Source organism: Lepisma saccharinum, chromosome 19 (genome assembly GCF_977018435.1).
Source record: "Lepisma saccharinum chromosome 19, izLepSacc3.1, whole genome shotgun sequence".
Taxonomy (NCBI): Eukaryota; Metazoa; Arthropoda; class Insecta; order Zygentoma; family Lepismatidae; genus Lepisma; species Lepisma saccharinum.
This window is the reverse complement of record NC_139247.1, coordinates 70338256-70354046: the sequence shown is the minus strand read 5'-3', so window position 1 is coordinate 70354046 and position 15791 is coordinate 70338256. Positions and strand designations below refer to the sequence as shown.

At 37.4% G+C, this 15791-nt stretch overlaps 2 protein-coding genes across 2 annotated transcripts in view; both read left to right on the top strand.

The window, feature by feature from the left end:
* Nucleotides 1-15287, top strand: part of LOC146003054 (ras-specific guanine nucleotide-releasing factor 1-like) — a 501359-nt gene extending 486072 nt beyond the window's left edge. Inside the window, exons 22-24 of the mRNA XM_083141219.1 lie at nucleotides 9213-9453; nucleotides 12284-12463; nucleotides 15174-15287. Coding sequence (XP_082997345.1) covers nucleotides 9213-9453; nucleotides 12284-12463; nucleotides 15174-15287 — 535 coding nt within the window. The remainder of the gene's footprint in view (nucleotides 1-9212; nucleotides 9454-12283; nucleotides 12464-15173) is intronic.
* A 176-nt stretch (nucleotides 15288-15463) lies between these two features.
* Nucleotides 15464-15791, top strand: part of LOC146003053 (ras-specific guanine nucleotide-releasing factor 1-like) — a 10457-nt gene continuing 10129 nt past the window's right edge. Inside the window, exon 1 of the mRNA XM_083141218.1 lies at nucleotides 15464-15519. Coding sequence (XP_082997344.1) covers nucleotides 15464-15519 — 56 coding nt within the window. The remainder of the gene's footprint in view (nucleotides 15520-15791) is intronic.

Genomic DNA, 15791 nt, shown 5'->3' with positions numbered 1-15791 from the left:
GTGGTTATTCCCTTACAGACAACAAACAACTTGGGCGCGAACATGGCGGCGATGCATATCCTGACATCACATGAAACCCACCTATATAGAAGAAAAATGTGTATCCAAGGATACAGAAATTTGTGGGGTTGAATTTTTTAAATCTGTGTTGTTGTTAGTTGTTCAGGAGGAGTTTACTTCTAATAATCCCTGAAGCTATGATTCAGTAATAGCTTATGCTCCGACATGCCTATTTTGGCCAATATAAATGGAGTACCAATTACATTCCCATATTTTACATGTTCCCACATTATTCATTCAACGTTAATGATCTGAATATAGAAAAATTATACAAAATTTTCCTCAATTTTACATTTTTCAGCATTTTAAGTTTCTACAGCTTGGTCCCCTGAAAACCTTAAAATCGAGGTTCCACTGTAATTGGTTACATTTCTACATAATTCAATTGAACCGAGTTCAGTACATACAAACATCATTAATTTTAATTCATGAACTAAATGTGATAAGACACTATTTCTTAAATTAGAGACATGTTTCTCCAAACGAAATGAAAATATTACATGGATTTATTCCAAATTGATTATTTTTGATGAAGCCTAACTCTCACTGCACATGCCACCATTTTCACAAAGGTAATATTCACTGTTTCTGGCATGTTTCTTCACTTCAAGTTTTCACTGCAACATGTCAACCAGATATGGGAGGATGCACATTGTGACAGGCCAACTGTTACCTTAATTTTAACTTCTACAATCTGTATAAAGACTAGGGATTGGCTCATATCATATATTAACTGACATTGATAAAGCACTGATTTAAAAATTACTAATGCAGGTAGCTAATATTCTGCTGATTCGATATTAACCTTTTGGGACCCAAGCATCTCGAACGAGATACCCAAATGTAACCCTCATGGTACCAAGCGTCTCAATCGAGATGCTGTGTCAATGTCGTAGTTTTTACGTTATAACTTTTCTATTTTTGGCTAGAATTTCGATTTTTTTTATATATTGTTCCTAACACATGTATTTAACAGAAATGTTTCTTGCACCTCTTTTTTTTTTGTTCATTAAAATGGAGGTGAAAAGGCGGGAAAAGAGACTTCTCTTTTGCGTCTCTTTTCAAGGGCAAATTTTTGCCGACAAAGGAAGATGGGCTTTGTTGTTCTAAAGCAATGCTTTTCACTCCCGTCTGTTAACTGCATTCGAAGGAAACTTGTTTATCAGTATCCGATGTCAAAATGAAAGTTTTCCGTGAGGGTACAAGCAGGGGGTGGGGGAGGGGGAAGACTGGTTGTTAAATCTGCATTGTGAAAATGGAATTTCGAAGTGCGCTGAAGGAAACCTTTGGTTTTTTTAGCACAAGTGTCCACAAGTTGCGACAGGGGTTACCCTGCATTGTCTAAAAATAGAATTTCAAGCAGCTGCAAGAATCGGCATTCATTTTTCACTGCGTTCTAGCTTTTCATCCGTGAATGTTGTGCGTAGGTGTCGTTTTGTGCCCAAGTGCGAGGTCATTTTTTGGGTGAAGTGACAATTTTTTAAAATAATTTTTGGTGGTTTTCTCCCTTCCCCCTCCATATATACGCCAAATTTGCATAAATTTTTGCATTTTGTGCATTTTGACATTTTTTTCGGGGGGGGGGGGGGACACCATTTTTTTTTAAGAAAAGTATTTTTGAGGAGATTTCCCCCTTTCCCCCTCCATATGTACGCCTAATGTGCATACATTATATATCGTCTGAATCTGTGATTCATTCTGCGTACAATGGTATATCACTCATCTCTCTAGGGCAATTAGTCTCCGATCTACACTCATTTAATTGAAACTCTGCATTTTGCTCAAAATCGGCTCTGTACCGAGAGGCTTACATGTGAAAATGGCCTTGGGTGCCAAAAGGTTAAAAGGCAACATCTTCCATGAAGAATGTGGATAGTTAATTTACATCCCTACCCAGCTGGAAATTTTTCCAATTGCTTCTGATAGCCAATATGAGTTTTTAGAGACACTATTGGAACCAATTGGTCTATCGGAACTGATTGGTCAATTGTAATGAATTGGTTTCTATTGGAAAGTATTTTATTGTTTTCAATATATTGCTTATGAAAAATTCTTATCTATACAACTGTAAATGCAATGGAAAATCACATAAAACAACGAAAATAAATCTCTGGTAAAGCATGTGGAATTTGTAACTTAGAAAATCTTTCACATACAAAACTTTTTCAAATATATGAACACGTTTTTAATTCTGTAGCTTCATTGTGATTAACACACTTATAGAAAATGAAAAAAATATGCTGCTTCATGTTGTTCTTCCTTTATACATGCAAGAACAGCAACAAATTAGGTTAAACAAAGAATCTGATCCACAGCACTTGAAAAAGTGATGATAAACAAAACACTGTCAAAGGTTGACTTAGTTGATCAAAAGATAGCTCATTTTTCCAATTGCATTACATACACATAAGAATAACAATGGGAATTCCATATTGCAAAAAGAACTACTAATATGAACATTTTCTCCAACTAGTAGCTCCTTTAAGGTCGAGTTGGTTCTTAAGAAAGAGTTCTTGTTAGGTATTTATTAAGATAAATCTGACTTCAGTAGTATGCATTAGAATTCAGTTGGAACAAATTCAGTTCAAGTGTAATGTTTTTCCAAAGATCTTCTAAATCACAGGAAATGTGGTGTCAAGAATTAAAGTACCTATGCTTTGAGTCAATAAATGAATTTATAACATATTGATTCTACAATATATACAAACTTTCAATTGGATACAATTCACCAATTGGAAATTGTCTTTATTTTCCAATTGGTTTCAGTTGAAATTTCAACTGAAACCAATACATTCCGATAGAATCCGATTCATTCCAATTGAAACCGATAAAGTCTGATTCATTCCAATTGAAACCAACTGAAATTTCAATTGGAACCAATAGCAAATTCCAGCTTGGTACAGCCACATATTTTTGGCGAATAGAACACCAAGATTTCTGTACAAAAATTGCCACATTTCGGGATCAGTAGCTGTACAAAAGATGGCATTTTGGTGTTAAAATGGTGAATAAAACCCTAAATTTGATTTAAAAACTACACTTTATTACACAAAAGAAACATTTCCCTTCTAATAGTACATTTACGTAGTTTTCAAGAGTAATAAGTTTATTCCTGTGTAAAGGAGTCAATTTTTTATTCTCAAATATTTACAGCAGAATTAATCAATTTTACGTGATTTGAATAACTAAAGGAGAATTCAGACTTCAGAAAGTATCACATCGATAAATGAACTCAAAATTTTGTGTTTAAGAGTTTATTTTGCAGTTCATTACGCATTATTTCGTGGCAAATCATGGTAGGAAAATGCATCTCACACCTTCCAAAAACATGAAAAATCAACATTACAGTGTGTTATTTCACATTTTGTGTTTTTGTCAAAAAAAAAAAAAAGCACATTTGTAATTAATGTTTGTAATTACCTAACTGCAATAGTTTTGTCTTTGTAAGAGAAACACAATATTTACAAATTTTCTTCACAAAAGCAAAGTACAGAAAATACAGAATTGTATACACAATTAGAGAAATATCAAATCACTAAAATTGTTGTCAAGTTTTACCGATATACGTAATGTACCTATATTGGTTGTTGTCAATAGAGTATTGATTAATGCCTCATTTCTAATACATACCCCTCTGTAGATGATTATAATGATGATGATACTTATTTATTTTATTTAAGGGTTATCTTTTTAGGATTTATTTATATTTATAATGGTCTACTCCATACGTAACTTACTTATACTCTATTGTGGATAAGTTTTGCACTTTTGAAATAAATTTTCTTCTTCGAATCCATGTTCTCACAAGCTGTATCTTTCTCCAGAGTATGTTTTTATCTTGCTTTACTTTATGCTTTGACTTGCTTGTGGTTATTTCTTTTTCTGTGCATAATATTTCTATTCTGTGCTTCAGTCATTGTTTCATAACAAGTAGTTGCATGATGAAGAGAAAAGAAGTAGATATTGTTCTTAACAAGAAAGTTCCTTCCCTTTAAATAAAACAGCTGCATGTAGGGCTGTGCAATATTGATTTTTCCATATCGATTGAATATCGATATTGAGTCGATATATCGAGTATCAAAAATATCAATGTCGATAATATCGATATTGACGATACTGATAATATCGATATCAACACATCTAAATCAATTTGAAGTTTTAATTGTATTGTATTGTTATCTAGCAGAAACAGAGAATAGTGTACTTTGGTGGTGAAAACAGGAGTCTGGGCAAATGTGAATTCTGTACTGGTTTTTACTGTTTGCTGTTGCTATGTAACAGAATGCTTGTACAGACCAACATGCATTTTAATAGAGACAATATTAGGAGCAGCAATGGTGACATATCAATGCCGATAATATTGGTGTCAACGTTGATATAATCAATATCAATATAACGACGTTGATATTTTTACGATATTGACGCTTCGATATTTTAAATATATCTACACGTACTCTATATTGAAATATCGCACAGCCCTAACTGCACGTCTGTAAGAAGCATTTTACATTAAAACAATGAAATACACATGCAAGAAAAATTTGCATTGTATTAAAGAAGAAAGGAAAATATACGTGTATTTGTTGTTGTTGAACAGCCCTTTTACTCTAATGCAAGTATTACTCTTTTACATAAAACATTGTACAACAGTCATTTAGCTGTATTTCAGGGTGGCTACTCGCTGGGAATTCCTTGAATTCCGGGAATTATGCTTGAATCTTGGCTCCAGGAATTACGCATGAATTTTTCTCTCTAGACATGAAAAATTGCAACTTTTATATAATCCAAATGTCATTGAATTTATACATATATATAAATACCCTGAGTCAACTTTTTCACAGTTAGGCTCTTTATTTTTATCGAGGAAGCAAAGAAAACAACATGCAAAATAAAACAAAAGAATTCTCTTAATTCATTTACTTTGTTAGTGTGTTTTGCAGAACAATCTATCTGAGAGACAGAAGATTATTGCAAGATTAAGATATCTTGAAGTTGATTAGGCAAATTGTAGTTTGAAATTCTTATACAATTAACAATCTTTCAAAGATGTGGGTGGCAAATTTTAACTTCACACCTTAAATTAAATATCTAAACACCATTAATTGAACTGAATTAGAATTTTTGGATACATTGGAATTAAAGAGACCCTTTATATTGTCAATATACTTGGAAGTTGTGGGGGGGGGGGGGAGGTGAGAGGTGGTAATACATAATGTTGAAATAAGGAAAACATCTGCTTGTACACTTGAATTTTTGTAAAGTTCACCCTTTAAAACTGGGAATTATACTTGAATTTTATCATGGTCACAGGGTGGCCACACTGTATTTGCTGCCGAGAGTGCAGTGAGTCTCATCCATTTCAGTATTTCATAGATTAAGACTTGCGGCAGTTATTAAAATTATGAACTTCTCCAACTCTTTCTTCTTATCTGCTGTAAGGCTGTGGAATCAGTTGCCAGAAAGCACCAGAACGGTAAGCTCCGTGGCTTCCTTCAACAGACATGTTCACCACTCTCTTCAGAGTACTCATTAGATCTTTCCCTGTCAAGCAGACTGAAAGGCATATGGTAGTGAATGAATTCTTAAAATACCTTGTAGTTACTTGAATACAATTTTAAATTTTGCAATATATATTTCGTATTTTGTATATTATATATTTTGTATTTTGTGTGCTATATTCAATGTGTTAAGACTTGTATGTTTGAGTATGATATGTGTGTGTGTGTGTGTGTGTGTGTGGACGTATGTGAAATGAATATTTTTGTGTTTAATATAATTGATACGTTCATGCCTGTATTATTATACTATTAACCATATTATTATAATTATTAATAATAACTTAATAATAATCAGCGGTGAACGATGAGACTCGGTGAAGTACACAGACTCCTCTCAGGTACAGGGATAGTGTTAGGCAAAGACAATATTCACAGCATAGAGAAATAAAACCACATTACTGCAGTATGTATAAACTGAAAGGTTTTATTCTTTATTTATGGCAATTATAAGCGAATATACTTGAGACGAAGGCGAGGATTTCGCTTTGTCGATGAATTGACTCAACTAAAAATGCATAAACTCAATGCGTGGCTATCGGTATGCCAATGATCACATAGACCTAGCTTGCACACCAAGAGATATGCAATAATAACTGAGCCAATATTTGCTCTTTAGCCTTTTATCTCCAAATTAATCCCTAGGCTAGCTTTATTTAACGTAGAATGGTTGCAGTATTGTGCATAGCATCAATGCATGGTTCTCGGCGAACCTATGGTCGCATAGGTCTAGCTTGCACCCCGAACTACCATACCAAGATGTATGCACAACACCGAGGAGTTCTCTTTTAAGTTTAAAAGCTTCGTCGATCCGTGGCGAAAGTGTGTTATTTCTTATGCGATATCCTCGCTTTTATACTATTTCGATTGATTGATTGATTGATTTAGTTTATTTTACTTCGTGTTTTGTGCCTCTTGGCTAATTTGCGAAGATGGGGATGAGTGATGAAATGATGAAATTGATGAATGGACATTCACAAACAACCAAACCCGACCGGGATTCGAACCCGGGACCCTTGGCGTCGCAGCGCGATGTGCTAACCACTCGGCCACAGGGTCGGGCTATACTATTTCGAGAACACAGATTCAAGTACAGATGAATCACTCACTATCTACAAAAGGATACTATCAACAAAACTGACATCTACACATGTTTAGAAATACAAATTCACATAGTGCACTCTCGCAAACATGAAGAAACATTAAACTACTCATAATAGAGCATAAAATACAATGAACATTAAATAAAAGACATACATTACAAACAAGGTGCAATATTACATATAATAACACAACATTTACATGTCCTTTCATAAAAGTATAATACATCAGTGACATATTTTAAAGTTGTGACGTCACATAAAAATATGGATCATATCATAATAATGTACAATCTTATGTATATGGCTGAGTGGAATAAAAGGCATTGTACTGCCTTAACTCCACTATTTAAAACAAGGTGTTAATAAATAAATAATGTCAAGAATGCCAAATTCCAGAATTCTTGTTGTTATTCATGTGTTGAAGACTGTTTGAAACAATTGAAATATTGTTTCCAACAACCAACACAAATACGTGCTGAAAATTCTGTCGACTGTTCTCAGTAGATCATTTGATGTTTTGAAACATCCCCTGTGTTCAGATTTTCAAATAGATATATAAATTGTTAATTAGGAGGAATGAAAAGTTATATGTACAACCACCATGTTACGCTAAATATACTCCATACCATGTTAAATATGATACTTCAAGCACTGTTGTACCTTGGAAAGAGTATATTATTTTTAAATATAAGCAATACACACACAAATTCCACATCGTGGCCTTGAGTTCTAAGGCATCAGGCTTTGGGCTCAGGCTACAGAACATGCGCAGGTTCGAGTCTTTTGGGGGAAGTTAACAATTTTCTCTTGAGATTTCCTCACTCACCATCGTGAGGAAATTTGGGAGCTATGAATGAGTAGCGTAACCCGGTCAAGGAAACAACAGCGATGGGGGTTCGTCGTACTGACCACACTTCACCCCATAACTGGTTGGATTGATTGATTGGGTTGGTGTTTTAAGTCCACTTTGTGCACAATAAGGCTAATTGGGACTGGACCTACAGTTTAAAGTGGGATCCAAACCACCGTGCGATGTGCCTCCACTGGGTACACTGGTTGGATTGAGACCGGCAGTCAGTAGGTAGACCGTAATATAGAACACTGTAATTAATGATAGCAATATTCCTTATTTACTGCTAACTCCGTATCCATTTTTTTTTATCTTTTTACACATACACATGTTGTTCAGGAGAGCTTTGCTATCATCTTAACATCACAAATATAACATCATATAAAAGGAGAGTCATCCTATTGGTTCTCTATGTTATTTAGTTTATCCTCTTGTTAAAATAATTTCTACTTTTTCTTTGACATTTCATTGGTTATGAAGGAATATTTCTTGCAGTATTGAAAACATATTTCATATTGACTTCACATAGTTTTTGTAGAGATATATAAGAAAGAAATGCTGTTTTTTTTGTGAGTTACCTTCAAGTAAAGTGTGAGTATTTCAATGTTAAATTTTATTTCTGGGTCATGGGCTGATCAAGGTTAACATTGGATATCCATCATTCCAAATTATTGTACCTATAAGCTTTTTTGTGTTGCAAAACTTCTACAGTTGTTTCGGCTAGAGAATGGACTTGGAAATTCTACTTTTATCTTTTCTGTCGAAAGCCAAAGAGGGCCACATGAACCGCTGAACCAATCGGCTTTGTCCATTTGCTGTGGTGATGCATTGCCAATTTTTTTTGTTTCGAGTGTTTTTGAAACAGGTGGCACCCTCACCAAGGCCAAGCATAGCGGTGCCTAATGGTTGCCGCAGTGCAGCAAGGATAGGATATCTGACAAATGTCCTCCACTGCATTGTGCTTTTTGAAATGTCCAGTTGCAGTGACCGACACAGCACACTTAGGTTTCGTGACACTCCACCACACTATCGCTCACAGCGGCAATGTTTTCAGCTTAACGGCCGGTACGAGGTTGGCCTGTTTTCTTGTCTACAACCGAGCCTTTTTGTTCAAATTTTTCAACTAGTCTTTTCACAGTCATTTCATTTGGAGTGTTTCTCCTACCAAAAATATAACGTAATTTGCGCACTCTGCAAAACATTCTCCATACTTCTAATGAATTTTAACAGTTGCCACTCACTCCTCCGTTGTGTAGCACTCCATATTGACTAACCGTCAATGACTACACATGTGACCATCCAGAACGTTGCCAACCCTGTGGGAAAAAATGATGCACAATTAATAATCCTGCATTACTTTTGTTCTCTCTCTCTCTGGAACACCCTTTCTAATAACTTTCAGGGGAAAGAAATAAAATTTGTTTGGGATTTTCTTTTTTGTGTGTGGTCCCAATATTTTACATTAAAAATAACATTACATGGACCAAAATTAATAAAGAGAAACTTGTATGAATGTTACATTAATAATACAGGGATAACCAATGTTCTCCATTAGGTCAGATGTGACCCAAATGTACTTCACATGCTGAACTTCTTTTCTACATACAATTAACATAGCTACTTTGTCCCCACACAACGCCCTAGGAGCAGCAGTTCCAGTGCGGCTGCAGCGTTTGCCATCGCGACAGCTGGATCGAGCAACCCACGGGACCACTCACCGCCTCCGGTCCCTCCCCGAGGGGCTGCCGGGCGCTTCAGTGTTGGCGATGCCAGCATGCGGGCAAGCTGCAGGGACCGGAACAAAAGGAAGGAATCGGTGATGTCCACTGCAGCCACAATGAGGGTTCTCAATGTTCTGAGGCACTGGGTTTCAAAACATGCTCAGGTAAGTTCACAATTCTCGACATATGTAAGTGTGTATTGTAGAACAAGGTTTATCCTGGTACAGTTCCCACCAACAAATGATCTGTCATCTGTGGGCCATTGTTGCGAAACATATATCTTGTGGAAACATGGAGACTGGCTGTTAGGGCCTGGAATTTTATGTAATTACATATGTTTTTCCTTCTTATGTAACCAAGTACAGTGGAACCCCGATTTTACATTCCTGGATTTTGCATTTTCCCGCATTATACATTCAATCCAGATGGTCCCAACATAGCAAAGTTCTGTAAAATTTTCTATAATTTTACATTTTCCCGCATTTTAAGTTTCTTCAACTTGGTTCCCTGAAAAACGTAAAATCGAGGTTTCACTGTAAAAGCTACAAATTTCAGCAAATTACGATGTTAGGAACAATAAATGTAAATTTCATGAGCTTTATTACATATTTCCCCATTTATATTACATATTTTTACATAGAATGCAGTATTTGGGCCAACTTTCTGATTCTTCATTGAGTAAGGAACTATAACTGTGGGATAAACATTCAAACTTAGATTTCTCTAAAAACTAAAAATGAAAGAAATTCTCTCAAAATGTATTTATTGGTTCACAGTGCATCACGTTAACATGATATGTGCTGAAACAGAAGCACTTTTTATTTCTTTAAGAAATAATGTATTGTTACATTAAATGTACATTTTAGCTTTTGCCTGACAAATAATTTTGTTTATTCAGTGAGAATATTCTCCAGCACTGTAGAAATTTGAATGCAGTGAAAACTGTCTATCCACACTGTACTCAAAACTGCTGTCATTCACGTTATCAGTTTGTCAGATTGCAAATTTTATTATTTCAAAAACTTCTTAAAGTATAATAATATTGAGAATTTAATTTGGTATAACTACATTTTTAACTGCCCGGAACCTCAAAAACAGCCCAGAAGTGAGAAAGAATATGCATATTAGATATTTTAATATACTTACATAATTTTACATATTGTAGTGATTTTTCTACATTATTTTGCATTTTTTGCATACATAAAAATCCGTACCTTACTGATCTTGCTGTTGCAATAGTCCTTTGGAAGGACAAGGAAGTAATATCAATGAGTTATTCAAGCCTTTGTCCTCCACCGTGGCCGTGCTGTCTAAGGCACAAGCTTTTGGCTCTGGCTACGGAATGCATGTTGGTTCAAGTCTCCTGGGGGAAGTGGAACAATTTTTCTCCAGAGATCCCAGCCAGTAACAGGATGGGTGGCCACTCACCATCATGAGGAAACGACGTGGGGTTCGTCGTTATGTCACACCCCATAACTTGGATGATCGCCCACCTCTTCTGAGGCATGTGGGAGCGAGACTAAGAGTTGGTGGGTAGGCCCTGGCCATCAAAGACTGTTGGGTTAGTATATTATTATTCAAGCCCTTAGTGGGCAATTTCTTTTCCTCTTGCCATTTGAAATATCTGTTCCCTGCTCATTTCAGCTTAGTGGGTGGAAGCACTTTTATCATTGTAATTGACAGTGATTATTGAAGAGTTGACTTATCAGGGATGAGTCTTCATTCTGCAACATAATTTTTTCATTATTTATTAAAAGTTCTTACATATGTGACTTTTCGTGTTTCCATGTTTCAAATTTGATAGTTTTTCAGGCTGTCTACCAGTTAAGAATGTCAAGAAATTATGCTTTTGGCCAAGAATTTTTGCTATATTTTTTACAGTATAGTGAATTTACATTGTTATATACCCGTACTGGGATTTGATAAAATTAAATATTTGGAATTCTAAAATTGTATTGAGTTGTGGTTAAAATTTGTTAACTTTGTAGAGAATTACATTCTTCTATGCATGAAGCTTTGTAAAATTATTTAATAAAGTAATGTAACCATTCCCCATGCAGAATGAAGCATTAATTAATTTTTACATGCATTAATAATTAAAGCTAGTCTAAATCTCTGTTAAAGTACAACTTCAGTTGTTATCTTAACCAGCCTTGTTGTAGGGGTTTTTCATGGAATAAAAATATCTATTTTCTTAATTTTTCAACTAGTAAAAAGGGAAAAAAAAGGCCAAGAGAAAGGCAAGAAAGGTCAAGAAAAAGTCAAGAATTTTGAATTTGTTATTTTGGTAGACACCCTGTTTTTTTTGTTTCTTTTTTGAAGGCTTACTGCCTTCATCCACTAAGGATACAACATCTGGAACGGAGATGGTAGAATGTCACTGCTTTGTTTGTTCCCGGGCTGCTGCCCATTTTCTCCCATCTGGTGGTGCTGGTGTGTGTTTCTTGGCTTGTGTCATCTGCTGGTTTCTGTCATCTCATGGGATTGCAGAGTGGTGATTGGTGGGTTGGGCTGTCTGCTGTGTGGTGTTGCTAGACGTGGCTATGTTCATGTTATTTGGGTAGAAGGGGGCTGGCTGCAAGTGAATCAAGATTCACGTTGAAGCTGCATCCAGGTTGCTACGAAATGCATTACCTTGAGAAACATCAGAATTATTTTACTATACGGCTTGCCATATACAATGGCCAATGGACCTGTATACATGGTTCCCAGTGGAGAGTCACATAACTGGGACAGCCAATTCATGTCCTTTGTATAGATAGAAGCTCCTTCTTTGCAAAGGCATGACCACCATGAATTCTGGCAATATCTCTTGTTATGCTTCTCTCTGTCTGCCATCAGCCATCATATGGGCAAACCGTAAGTGTGCTGTTTTTATTTTTACCCCTAGATACCAATGGTAAGAATATACCAATTGTCAATAGTGAAGAGAAATATATGCCTATCTAGTTATCCATTAATATTCTTATAACAGTGCAATTTTTATCATTCTAGGATTTTGAGATGGACCAACGACTGAAAAATTTGACAATAGAGTTCCTGGAAGACATCATTTGCAGTCCAAATTTACTTCCAGCAGAACACAAAGCAGCTTCACAGCTTCTCCGTTTAATAACAAAAGAGGAGCCTGAACATACAAGAGTCGATCTAGACTTGCTTCTTGCTCCTCCAATGGTGAGCGGATACTTTTCTTTTAACACATAACCAGGGACGTTGATTTTTTATTATAATTTTTTCCTCAAAATCAGTATCAATTTTCCCCCATTTTTGTCTTTATTCATGTTTTCACGTGGTCTGCATCAAACTTTGTATTTTCTTGTAGAGAGTGATCACAAAGTAGGCATATTGCCCTGTATTTTCGACAGGTGGTTATGATTGAATGTTTGATGTGGACACATACTTGATGGTTTAACCTTTTGATTACCGAGCCCATTTTTCCAGGTACACTGGGACCGGGCCAATTTTTAGCAAAATGCAGAGTTTCATTTAGATGACTGTAGATCGGAGGCTAATTGGCCTAGACAGACGAATGAAGTACCATTATACGCAGAATGAACCCATAGATTCAGATTACATACGAGGCGCATCCAGAAAGTAAGTTTCCCTATTTTTTTTAAAAAAAAACAACACAGTTTCAGGAAACCATTTATTGGCAACAGGTACAGCAAAGGTTCAGCTATTTTTCAACATAGCAACCACCAGAATTGAGACACTTGTCGTATCGTGGTATCAACTTTTGGATCCCACTGTCGTAGAACTCTGCCGCCTGTGAATGGAACCAGCATGTGACAGACGTCTTCAGCTCTTCGTCGTTGCCAAAACGCTCACCGGAGGACAGGAATTTCTTGAGGTGCAAGAAAACGTGAAAATCGCTGGGAGCCAGATCAGGACTGTAAGGTGGATGATCAAACAACTCCCAGCCAAATTCCGTCAAAACAGCTGCTGTGCGCCGAGCCGTATGTGGACGAGCATTGTCATGGAGGAGCACAACACCTGCAGTAAGCATGCCACGCCTCTTGTTTTGAATGGCACGTCGCAATTTCCTTAGTGTTTCACAGTAATGGTCAGCGTTCACCGTTTCACCTCTGGGGAGGAAGTCAATGAGCAAAATGCCCTTCCTGTCCCAAAACACGGTGCACATCACTTTCTGTACCGACAGCGTCTGTTTGAATTTCTTCTTGACCGGAGATCCACTATGCCGCCAATGCATTGACTGCTGCTTGGTTTCCGGGGTGAAGTGCGAAATCCACGTCTCATCGCCCATGACGATCCTGTCGAGGAAATCATCGCCGTCATCATGGTACCGTTGCAGGAATGTCAGTGCTGCTCCTGAACGTTTCATTTTGTGTTCGGGTGTCAGGTTTTTCGGCACCCACCTGGCACACAATTTTTTGAACAGCAGGCGCTGCGTGACAATCTCATGCAACACGGATCGCGATATCTGCGAAAAAAGGCTACTCAACTCCGTAATCGTGAAGCGACGGTTCTCTACGATACAATGCCGCACCAGCTCAACCAGATCATCAGTGATGAGGGACGGACGCCCACTGCGCTCTTCATCATGGACACTTTGACGACCTTCCGAAAACTGCCGATACCAGCGACGCACCATCTGCTTACTCATAATGTTCGGCCCATAGACCTCAGAGCTGACGATGAATGTCAATTGGCGCAATGCTTTGTGCATTCAGGAACTTTATCACTGACCGAACCTCGCATCGGCGGGAGAAGGAATACGAGCTTCCATTTCGGACCACTGCTGCTTCGCTACTGGCATGCGGCGGGAGAAGGAATATGAGCTTTCACTTCGGACCACTGCTGCCTCGCTACTGGCACCGGGCGGGATCTGTCCGCCTGGCATATGATTGATACGTCTTAGCTCTGCTGCGCATGCGCAATTTACACGGCTCATTATGTTTACTTTCACGGGAAAAAAATAGGGAAACTTACTTTCTGGATGCGCCTTGTACAATTTATGCACATTGAGTGTATATATGGATGCAGGGGGTGGGAAGGAACCGGAAAATTCCAAAATTTCTGAAAAAATGCCCCTGCCCCTTCCCTGGACAACAAAGTACAGGACATTGTTAAAACATGGAAATGATCACAGGCATGTTTGGAACAATAAAATAAATTCGTTATTATCATATGAGCAATAGAACATGACTTGTACCCCCCAAATGACATGTCTGTACGCCACTGACTCAAACCTCGGATTTCAGCGAAATGCAGAGTTACCTTGAAACGACTGTAGATCAGAAGCTAATTGCTCTAGACAGACGAATGAAGTACAGTTATACGTGGAATGAACCATAGATTCGGACTAAATAAAATTTATGCACATTGAGTGTATATATGGATGTGGGGGAGGGGAGGAACCTGAAAATTCCAAAATTTCTAAAAAAAACCTCTCACCCCCCTCCCCGGACAACAAAGTATAGGACATTGTCAAAATACACATGGAAATGATCGCAGGCATGTTTGGAACAAGAAAATAATTGCACTATATCATGTGAGCAATAGAACACTACTTATACCCCCAAGTGACATGTCTGTGCGCCAGTGACTCAGTTTCAAAGGAAGCTGCCATTTTCCCACCTTTTTATGGAACAAGAAGACGTATATGTGTTAACAATAATATAAAAGAAGAAAATCACAATTCCAGCGAATAATAGCGACATTATGATGTAAGAAACCACGAACATGTCAACGTATCTCGATCGAGATATTTGCTCCCCGCGAGATATTTGGTAATCAAGAGGTTAAGAGTCAAGAACATCATTATGAAGACTCATTTTCGTAGCACAGCTGGATTCTGTGCCATATTCTTTGCATATTTTGCGGAGATAATCCAGGATCATGTGCATTAAGGCATCTTTCACAGCTGCTCTTGTGTTGTGTGATACTGGTTATTTCTCACTCAAGTCATTATGATGAACCCCCAGAGGTGAGGTCGGGACTTCTTGGAGGCCATGCTGAGACAGCTGGCTACTCATGAGAACCTCGTCCAATCCACTGCCCAGGAGAGATTTTAATCAGGTATTGATGCACTTGCAGTGTGAAGTGCACCAAAACATGGTGCAGAATTCGGCTGTGCTCTGAAAATGACTAGACAGGCAAGGACATACAGTCTCCATACTGATGTTCTGGACTATTAATATTCAACCATCAGGTATGTGTTCACATCAAGCATTCAACCATAGCAGTCATAGTGTTGAAAATAAAGAGTGGTACTTCCATTTTGTGGCCACCCTGTACAGTGTGTCTGAGAAGTCCATGTATCCTATTGCGACCATGTTGAAAATTGGCCGGTTTTTTGGTTGCTGGAGAATGACTTAGTTTTCATGGTTGGCATCCCTGCTCTGAAGGTCACAAGTGAGTGCTCTGTTGAATTCATATGTCAGTTGTTGTATCGTAGCTGATACAAACAGGTGAGGAATGGCAAGTGGTGTTTATGTGTGTTTGGGGGGGGGGGGGGGGTGCACAAAGAACATTTGCAAAT